The sequence below is a fragment of the Antrostomus carolinensis genome, unplaced genomic scaffold, assembly GCF_000700745.2.
Source record: "Antrostomus carolinensis isolate BGI_N321 unplaced genomic scaffold, ASM70074v2 scaffold902, whole genome shotgun sequence".
Lineage (NCBI taxonomy): Eukaryota > Metazoa > Chordata > Aves > Caprimulgiformes > Caprimulgidae > Antrostomus > Antrostomus carolinensis.
In genome coordinates this window covers 78948-90293 of record NW_010301400.1, presented here as the reverse complement: position 1 = coordinate 90293, position 11346 = coordinate 78948, and the positions used below count along the sequence as shown (strand labels likewise).

At 39.3% G+C, this 11346-nt stretch overlaps 1 protein-coding gene across 1 annotated transcript in view; it reads right to left on the bottom strand.

The window, feature by feature from the left end:
• Positions 1–8743: 8743 nt before the first annotated feature.
• The window catches only part of GRID1 (glutamate ionotropic receptor delta type subunit 1), a gene marked incomplete at its 5' end in the record, with an annotated part of 55085 nt that continues 52482 nt past the window's right edge, over positions 8744–11346 (bottom strand). The window contains one exon of the mRNA XM_029083872.1: positions 8744–9172. Within this exon, the coding sequence (XP_028939705.1) occupies positions 8744–9172 (429 nt within the window). The remainder of the gene's footprint in view (positions 9173–11346) is intronic.

Genomic DNA, 11346 nt, shown 5'->3' with positions numbered 1-11346 from the left:
TGAGATCTCTCTTATCACTGGCTGTGATATTCTAGCCTAGCTGTACCTCATCCTCCAAATCCCACTGGAGAGAGCATAGGAAGGCCTTTACTCTCACTGCACCAATGGGCTGTGGCCAGACACTTCTCTCTACCCCACACCAAATTCCTCTTGCTGTCCACAGGCAGGTGGTTTTTCTTCCCAACACCGTCAGTTTTTCAGGTGCTGTCTCAGAATAATCCAAGTTACTGCCTGCACCAGCCTTTGGAGCAGACCAGGGATGATCAGCAGCTGCACTGAGCTGTTAGGAGCTCAGCGTGCCACGTCTATGGATTAACTCCCCAGCTTGTCAGGTTGGCATGTCTTTGCCACATGCAAAAGATGAGACCACTACTTTCCAAAGAACAGGACTTGTTTTACAGTAGACTTCTGCAGTGTCCAGAGCACCAATTGTTTTTCTTATCACTGAATGTAAAAAAAGCTACAGTCTGGAGTAAGATACAGTTTAGTAAGCCACCAAATTGATAGAGCTTCATATTCCTCCATGGCAGATGTTACAAATATGCAGACAGACAGTCCTTATTGATCCAAATGGTTTGCAGAAACTCCTTTTGAAAGCATAAGTTTCTCTGCTTGACATTTTGACATGAATGACAAGACAAAGCCAGGAATGCAAATGCACAAGAGGAAACTGTTCTTGTGTTGTAAAAGCACATTCTCCCTGTCAAAGAGTTGGGTAGATGTTGCACAACTAATCATTGCTCAGAAGAGACAAGCAAGTGGACCTACTGACTCAGAACAGGAGGGGAACCAAACAGCATCAACCTAAGCCAGCAGCTCACAGACCTACCTTCACAGCTCAGTACGATCACTATTTTTTCTCTCTGTATGCCAGGGTCAATCCGACCCCAGTTTCCGCATTGAGCATCACACAGATTTAAGGAAACCTTTATGTAGGCCAGTGGCATCCAGCAACCTCCACATCCATGGTTCATACCCCAGAGGGTATTCATACTCTGATACAGCATTTTCCCCATTTTATTTCCAAACCTTGGCAACCCTTGCTGAGGGGCAATTCCCACCCCAGAACCTTGCCTACATCATCAGCAGTCCTCTCTGGAGACCTTCAGCCCCCCAGCTACTACTCCTGCTCTCTAGGGTGTGCTCCACACCCTGCTTCCCCAGAGGCTTGCCCTCCCCCTGCTGCCCTGGGGCTCTCTTGTGCTCCTCCATCACCACCACTGAGGGCATGAGCTCTCTAGGAAGCTCACAGCAAACACTGCTAAATGCCTGACTCCAAAGGCACTTTGCCATCATCTCAGGGTCTTGGCAGGGCAAGTGCTGAGCTGTGGGCTTTCCTGCCACGTTAGTGGTTGCTATACTGGAAGTTAAAAACTTCTGTGACTGAAGCACCCTCCCAAAAGTGGCCCTCACCATAGTTCAAGCTAGCTTTAGAATCAAGAAAAATATTGCAATATATTGTCTTGGCCAGCTCTTAAATGGCAGCTGAAATGAAGGAACTAACTTTCAACAGCTTGTAAACACCACACCTGCCAACACCCAACACTTCTCAGGAGAGTTTTTCCTGTCACATATTATCCACCCAGCAGCAGCAACATAGCCAACACTGGAAAGCAGAACCCTGATGGATGGGCAAAACCACACCACAGCACACATGGACACAACCCTCTTTCACTCACAGCAGGACATGCCTGTCCCTTCTGCTGTGGGTGATGGGCAGCCACCAGGGCTAAGCTCGATCCTCCTGAGACTCTCACTAACGTACCAAGAGTCTGCAACTGTAGATAAAGACTTTCACTTACTGTCATCTCTGATTTATTTATGGGTAAGAACTCTGTTTCAGGACAAAGTAGTTGTTCCCGAACCTAATCTCATCCCTGTTTCCTTGTGCTGTTGGTGTGGCTACTGATGGGCTGTGGGACTTTACACCATGATGAGCCTGGGTGCAGGACAACATTACCAAATGCTCGAGTTATGTCCTTTAGATCTTTAACCAATAAGAATACCCGCTTCAGCAGATTAAAATGCTGCTTTCTATATAAAAGAGGGAAACATTTCCAGTGTCTACTTAGATTTATTTGCAAATATGCATTTCAGCACTTTGGTGGGCTGGAATACTTTACTTCTGGTAAGTATTTAATTTGATGGGATTGATCCAATGTAAATCATATAAAAATATATTGAACAGAAGTTTTTTTTTTTTTCTGCTAATATATAGAAAAAAATACATAAATCTGGGATCTCTCTTCCTTACAGTTCATTGTCATGGTTGCATGCTCTTTTGTTCTTTTAGCTGCATTTTTCACCTGAAGTGTTGGCCTCCTTTGTACTATACTTAACCACTTCAAAAAAAAAAAACAAAAAACAAGTACATACATTTTACAAGAGGGAGTGAAATTCAGAAAAAATTTATATACAGAAAATCTCAAAGATATTTCCTTTAATGAATGAAAGACTTTTTAGAATCAGAGTCTAAAAGTAGTCTGATAATTAACTAAAGCTGTTCTAAAGCCTCTGGTTCTATATCCTTTCGCATACGGCTTCAGTTATGACATTATAACTACAACAACAAAAAAAAAACCAATAATGAAAAAATAAATCAGTCTTTATCTTATGGGCATGTTGAGCTGTGATTTGTGGTTTCTCAGCAAGACAAAAATTTCAGATTATTTCTACAGTACAGTCATATGTAACATGTTATGCATAAATTATTTTCTGTCCCTGCCAGTCATTCAAGCAGTTGAAGATGTGGCAAAATGTGCAAACATTTCTTCAAGTTTTTTTCCCTACCCTGCTACTTCCCATATTTGTGTCTATGATTGTGAGAACCTATTTTCCTCCACTTATGCTATATAGAGACCAAAACAGATAGCAAACTTGACACTCTCAAAACTACAGAGCTTTATAACTGTAACAAGAGAACTGAAACATTACTGAGAGATGAGATATCTTCCAATAAGACTTACAAGTAAAGGGATAAAAAAAAGACAAAACAACTTTCTCACACTGGTGCTCCTAACATGACTTGAAGCTACTACCAACATTAACTGATTTATAAGCAAGCTATCTGATCTGCTTTCAAATGGGAGGAAAAGAAAACAATTTAAGTACTAACCTGTAAGTATGCAGTTAAAAAAAGAATATATATATACATACATAAAAATATCTTTAATAAACCTGTCAGTAAGCTTCAGAGAAAATAAAACTCAGTGCTGAAAGCCTTACACATCACTTGTTTCTGTTATTAGTTACCTTGCAAGCTTGGAGAGACCACACTTCTGTGCTGCTTCCCTCCAATACAAACACTAGCAAAGCGACATCTTTATCCAAGAATCCAAAGGCATATACAACTGATACCAAGCCTTGACTCTTACCCAAACCCAGAAAAGTATGGAGGTTTATGGGTAGCTGGGTGAGGCTGATTTTTCCCAGCTGCAGACCTAAACGGCCATTGAGAGTGTTATCCAGCAAGCAGCCTACAGGTGGTTTAGGTGCAAATCACTGCTTGAAGCAAATTTTCCCCAGCTGAGTGAGAATCAAGCCAACAAGCTGGCATCACCAAACAAATAACTCAAAATCTTAAGTAATACAATATCTGTTTCAGGTAGAAAAAATGCTGGTTTTATTTGTTTCCTAAAAATTAACTGAGGTGACTCTTTGTATGATGAAATCTAGGCTTCTCATACAAGTAATACAGCTTTGCTGGACGTATGAGTTGTAACCACACTTTTCTCACTCCTCCTTCACCACATTTATTTTTACCTTTCATTTTGCTTCTCTTGAGAGTTTTCTTCTAACTTTCTCCTTGCCTTTCCCAGGGTTGGCAAACGATGTGAATTCTCTGTGAAATTTCCAACAGGGTCCCCTAAATGTGCTGGGATTAGATCTATGTCATTCTTTATCTGCTCACAACACAAGTTCAATGCAGCAAAGCAAAATAAAATAAAATGGTCTGATCACTGTGCCTGCTATACTGCCCAGTAACATGGTTTCCTCTGAAAGGAATGCTCAATTTGCCACCAAGCCAACAGCTTTTAACCTTTTCTAGGGGAGAGTTATACCTAAATTTGAACAGATCTTAAGAAGAAATTTGTTATCTAAGCTATTTCAGCCTACAGTTTAAACACAAATCCATGTCAAGTACTCAAAATAGTAATAAATGTTCCTCTTTTTCACTTTTGAGACTCTGAAAACATTTTCCTTTTCAGAGCTATAACTGAATACAAGTGTATGGGAAGCAGTGCTCTTAAGCTTAATATTAAGAGCCAAATCCTCACCTACTGAAACTTCATATGGTTGATTCCTTCACTGGAGGAATGCTGATTTGCACAGATGAGAACCCAGGTTTAAGTGTTTTATTCTATCAGCAGACTAAGAGAAATTGGGTTGTTTTGCTGAGACTTCATCTACAGTGCAGTAACGGTTATCAAAGCAAGGCAGATATTGGGAATTTCACTTTGCAAGACAAATATTGTACACGTGTAGTTGTAACTCAGCATAAAAACATTCTATCAAGTTTCAGCTCTGAAATTAAAAAGCACATTTACTCTTTTTTCCATTGCAATAGGAAAACATGACATACTAAGAAACAAGAGCAATGCATTCTTCAGATTGCAAGCAGATTGCCCGTGGATTGCAAGCAAATAGAAGAAACAGAGTCACAGTTTTTGTATGAAAATAAAGTCATTTCTAAACTAATGGATTGACAGAACAAGACGCACTACAGGTGCTGTGCCACAGATGTCACTTTCGCGAAAGTTCATCAGCAAAAGAGCACGATAAAAGGAAGGTATAGGCACTCAATTTCCATTTCATGTACAACCATCTTTGCAATGTAAACATCTCAGAGGAACAGGAATATTTGGGGTCATACATTAATCCTTTCTTTAAGCACAATGAGGAAATTCTGTTTGAAAATCAAGGGCATAGTTTGGTCTTCAAAGTTTTCAGGAATTTTTGCAGTTTTTCTGCTTCAGCTTGTCAGATATTAATAGTAAAGGGTCAAATCTGCAGGTGGTGTAAATGAGCACATCTTTATGAGAGCTCTGAGCTTATGCTCATTTACATCACATTGAAGTTATATTTCTCACTTCTGTGAGTAACTACACATGTACATATATATGCATGTGTGTGTTGAATACATATTATATAGAAAGCAAATGCTTTGATCTGTCAAAATGAAGATATAAATATAAAACAGGAGACAGGGTATGGAAATCATACATTCTGCATTTACTTTGAAAAACTGAAAGTTATGGGGAAAGAAACATTGTTTATGTTCAAGGAGAACTCAGTGATTTGCTTAAATAATCTAAAACCAAACCACCATCACATGAAAGATTTAACAGCTTCCTGTCATATTTTACACGCTCAAGCTATGACTTGCTAACTTTTATATAAACAGTTACTAGACAGTGAAGGATCCACTGTGGATTCCTACTTTTACAGTGTAGACCCTGGTGCAGCAAACCACTGAAGATGGTTATATTTAAGTAACTGAATAGTCCCAGGGAGTTTAGAGAGCTCACTCACCTGATTAAAATTAGTCATGTGTTTAATTTGAGATGTGCATTTTACCTCCATTGTTTATCAGCAAAGCACTTCAACCTGAGCGTAAAGCAGCTGCTTTCTATAGGGCTTACACACATGCTTAAATACCTTTCTGAAATAGGACTGTGTGGTTTGACTCTTCAAGACCCTGATTGTCTTAGATGTAACGCTACAGAGCATTCAAACAGGTGTCATATTCTATGCATAAGAATCAGTGAGACCCAACATTGCTTATAATTTAAACCACACTTCCAAACCATACAGTACTGGCAAGACTAAGCCTGGAGGAGAACATTGAATATGGAGAATGTTAATCACCAAAATATACTGCATTCATAATTTATTCCATAAATGCATTTCAGTCCAAATTATTCAGTACAGTGGTTTAGACTATATGAAAAAGCTCTAATAAGTTTTGTGAAAGCAATGATGCCTCAGTAAAAGAGGGTTTCAGTTCCCTTCTCTGAGCTTTGCTGCAGCAAATAAATAGCATGCTTTGTGGGGAAATGGACAACCTCTGATAAGCTTGTTTGTTATAACATTGGTGCAGAGCTAGCAAAAGTGGCTCTGCTGCCATGAACCAGCAGCTTACAGCAGCCCTTCACCATCCAGAAGAGAAGATGAGGCTGGGCAATTGCCCAGTGCTGCTAAGGTGGCTGAGTGAACTGGTCACCCGCCTGTGCTCTAGAGGATGCTCAGGTGAGGGACCACTGCCTCCCTGCTCTGGTACTGCTGGGGTGGGAGCACATGCTTCAGCTAAGCCCTAGCTTGCAGACTGCAGTCTTGTAGCTACACAAGCATCTCCTTGCACCTCATCCAGAGCATGTCCCTCTTAAACTGGTAATAAAAATGAGGAATTTTTTGAATGTAAATAGTTGCATACTTTCTCCTAAGCATCTTTACAACTATCTAGGTGTGCTTAGTCTTTCTGCACAGCTATTTCTGACATAGCTAATTAGTGTATTCATGGAAGGTGGGAAAAATCAGGGGAAGAAATGTCTATTTTTTCCTGCAGCCATAGTTTTGTTAAGATGATAAGAAAAAGGATGAAGAAAGAAAAAAAAAATACCAAGCTTGTGCAGGCCACATCTCTAAACAGGATAAATCTAATCAGTTGACTAGTGCATTATTCATTTTTAATTAGTTTGAAGAAAATAGTGCAATGTGCGCCAAGCTGCAAAATAGCACTGTCTTCACAAGGAACCAGCTTGACAACAGAGACAAATTAATCCCTGCAAGAGTATTCCTTCTGTAAGCTCACCATCAATATTGCTCATTCTAAAAGTAGTATGCTGAGTATGCTCTTCTGTTAGGGTCCTTTTATAACACAGTTTGACTTTTCTTCCCTACCACTTAAACTAAAAATATAAAGTTTGTGGATGTTTATAATCTTGTAAATATAACTATTGTGTAATTATGCAAATCAGATTAGGAATGGTCAGTGGAATGTTTATCCAAAAGCCTGACCCAGATTGTCTGCTGACCTTCTTGAGATGCAAATACATTTTTACATCTGTTCAAACACTATTTTTCACCTTTAAAGCAGGCAGTGATTTTGCTGCACCTAGATCTACAGTCTTTTCCAAATAGCAGTGTTCTAATAAAGTGAAGAAATCCAGCCACAAGGAAGAATTACAACCTAGCTATAGGGATACATTTGAGAAGACATTAAATTATCCCATTTCTGAAAGATAGTGATGGTCCATTAGCAACAGTGGGCAGAGGGGGGCAGGGATCAGCTATCTTGGCCATTTGAACTAGTCTTTGGGAGGGAAACAATGTGTTTTGGCTTTGTTTTGATTTTTTTGTCATATGAAATTACACTGGTAATATTTATAGAATGAGACATTAAATTCATTATACAGATATGTCCTCTGTGTTTCACAGACAAAAAAAAAAAAAAAAAAAAAAAAAAGGATTTTTAAAGCCCTTTTTTCAAATATCATGACTAGACTAAAAGCCAAAAATCTTTCCATTTAGGTCCCAGTTGTTCTATTTGCATGTTGAAAAAAAAAAAAAAAAAAAAAAAGAGGCATTTTACAGCCATTTCTACCAAGATTATAGATATGGCATTAAAATGTTTCTCTTTACAAAATCGATGGAAAAAAAGCAGAGCTGTGCTTATAGTCATGAGCTTAGCCTTGTCATTCAGGGATATAACTTCAACAGAGAGTGTTGCATCCATTATGCAGCAAATTCCTTGAAATCTTAAAGAAAGAGACAGCACTAGAGGGCACGGTCACTGCAACGCCCTTATCCCCTGCCCACTAGAGCTCTTCCTTGTCTCACTCTTTTCAGCCACGGGTTCCTCTCCATTTTCAATCATGTACACAAGTCACAAAAAAGCTGATCAGTTTTTCTTAAAAGCTTTCCCCCTTACCTGAAACCTGTTGTTTATCAAGGCATTTATATATATAATATATTTGGCATATATTATATATATATATATATAAAACAAACTTATATAACATATTATATATATAACAAAACACAGATGGTTAAATAAAAAGCCACAGAGCACAGCAGACATATAAAAACACAATTCAATAATCCTGTGCTTAAACTTAGAAACCGTGTGGAAGTTTAAATCCTTGTTAGAAGGAAAAAGTTCTCTTTTTTTGTTGTTGTTTGTTTATTTGTTGGATTTTAGTTATAATTCACATTTAAAACATTTGTTACTGCTATGCTAATACCAGCTGTTAAATTCTCTGAGTGAATTGCCATCTTGACTATAAAATTGTGTTCTGGGGAAAGGAGAGATCTGAGCGTGGTGAACTTTTCTGGCAAGTAACGGATTTTTTGTTGTTGTTGTTCTTAAAAAAAAAAAAAACAACAAACCAACAAACAGTAAGGGAATAAGTATTGAAATCCATGGGAAAAAAAAAAAAAAAAAAAAGTACGGCCCTCAGTCCCAGTAACTGGTCTTCTTTGGCACTTGAGAACGATCACAAGTAGTTTGCCTTTTTATTCATATAGAACAAAATTTACAAAGTCATTCATACATTTTTGTTTTGTTTTGTTTTTTTTTTACTGACTTTGAAAATTGGGAATATTCAAAATACACTTTTACCCCACTTCATTCTTTCATTATTTACAGGTATATACAAGAAACGTGTAAGAGTTTGTTTTGTTTTTGTTTCTTTTAAATTTTGTATTAAAAAGCTCTGCTGGTTGTTTTACTGTTTGTTTTTCATCATATGGATGTTCCATGCGAGGGCTCCATTGCTTCTGGAATGACTCCCCCCGGTACAGACTGAAATGACATTGGGATCGGGGTTTTCACAGGACTCTGACGAAATAGTCCTCCATTTGGCGATCTGTGTTTACACTGTATGGAGGGCATGGTGGCTGAGCTGCTCAGGGGCAGCGGCAGGTTGCTGCCGGAAGCAGCTGTGAGTGTCCTGCTGGCACCATGAGTTGTCTGTTCTGGTAAAAATGTGGTGACAGAAAGTTGCGTGTTCTGGTATTCACGAACTGGCTCCAGGGTCTGAGTTGGCTGCATGCCACCAATCTCCAAGGCTGAGATTTCAATGGACGCTGGAGAGATTTGCTTGTGGGCTATGTCTTCATCAATTAAACTGTTCATGCGTCTATGGACCTGCTCCAGGTTCACTTCTTTGTCCTAGTGAGGAAGAAACCAGAACAATCAGTCCAAACACAATCTCCAATCCCATCCAGCCCCCCTCCACTTCCTCTGTGTGACAGGAGCTGCTGTACGTTCATTACATCACTTCGATTTCATCTGTGCCTATGCAAAACTTCAAGGTCTCCCCAACACCTCCAGCTGAGAAACATATGCTGAAGAAAACACCAGCTCAATCTTGACCTGCAAAAGGCCCTGAAGTTGTCAATCCCATCCTCCTTAGAGGTAAACCCATGGCTCTGGTTCAGCTAACAGGAGCTGGCACCTGGGACCAGCACATTCCGCAAGCCCTTAACTCACCTCACACAAGCCCGGGAAAAAAATATATAGCAGGCAAACAAGTGAGCTGGGGCTCCAAATTTCAGTGAGCAGCTTGCCACCTTGAAATCACAAGACAGCTCACCACTGTCTCATCTAAGTGCAGTGCATTTTCTAAGGAAGATATCAATAAAATACTGTGCACAGCTTGGTTGACTCCAGGGTAATTGCTTCACATGCCAAAGACAGGGGTTGTGGTGGTGAAGTCTTCCCTTCCCAGCAGGAAGCCTTGGGTCACCTATGTGGGATAGAATATTGACCTACTGGAAAAACACTAAGAGAGATCTAGTCTGGGAGCACTGGGGAGAGCACAGCTCCTTTGTGTTTTGCATAGTTATATGAGTCCCAGAGTGGTGTCTTGAAAGGACTTTCAGCACAACTTGCTCAACATGTTTTAGCTACTGGGAGGAAATACAGCCAAAAAAATTATCTTTAAAACCTGAAGCAGCAAATGGGCTGTTTATCACCTCAGTGCAGCATTCAGGATGCTCAAATTGGAAAGCAACAAAACTGGCAGGCCAAAGGCAACCACCTGAGATGTTGTATGACTGAATTCTAATAGCTAGAATTGTATGCTCAATAAAAAGATATTATATAATTTCTCTTAATTTTATGAAGCATAGCTATGATCTACAGTTGCAGTTACTTGATGCAAGTATAACATAGAGCAGACTAGCAGCAAAGTATCTATAAAAGACCAGCAATTCTGGAACTAGAAAAATTCCCTGGTCTGACAGAAAACTGTAATGACAATGGGCAGCCAGCAAAATCCCAGCCTAGAAAGTAGGACTACCTGAAACTTTTGTGTTCCAGTAATCCTCAATTGCCCACAGGTCAACGTGTGCTTAGATCTTCATCAAACCAAATAACAGTAGCCTTACAGATGCTCTAATTCATGCAAAAAAATATGGTCTGGGAACAGAGAAGTATAAGGTGCTACTGCCAGCCACCCCTTATGGTCTTTTGACACTGCTGTTCAGGCGGAACACAGAGAATTACAATGTTATTCCAGTGGTACCCACTACTGTGCAACTTTGTTTTCACCTGTAAACTGACAATCAAGTCAACACCAAAGCTTTTGATTCCAGTCAATGTCAACTACATATTTGATAATAAGCTTGTGATTTAACATCACACCTATCTTACTCAAGAACCATTGGATTTGCTGAACTCTGCATGGATTTGGAAATGAATTAGTGTTACATGATGATGAACCCAAACTTGTGTCCTTAGCTTAGGCTAAATCCTATTGATTTCAATGGAAGTACAATTGTTCAGCAATTACAGAATTGAGGTGCACGTTGATCCTCTTCTGCTAATCAGTAGAAAATGAATTCCTGTTTCATTTACATCACAAATCCACCAAACTCCTAATGAAGCTCCCAGAAACCCTGGGGATATCATCTTCCTCAACAGAGAAACAAAACATTTTTTAAAAAAATACTGTTTTTTCAGACAAATCCTCTGATCAGATAATTTTGAGTTAGAGAAAATGAATGGACAATAAAAAAAAAAACAAAACCAAACCACTTTTGTGGCAGAAAGGGACCACACAATGCTTGATCAGATCACCACTGCTGCCGCCTTAAGTAAGTCCTCCTTGCCAACAGCCATACTTGACTTGTCAGGCTCTCCATTCAATAAGTTAGACAATGTGCCAAGCTGATGATAACAGACTCTTTCATAAACTCTGTAGCTAGGTAAATTAATTATTTGTGATATAATGGCCTGAGGATTACAAGGATTTCATTCACAATTTTATTTGTTTCTATTTCTTGAAGTGAAATTGTGGACTGGGGGCAAGTGTGAGAAGTGTTCTTAGATTATCCCCTGTT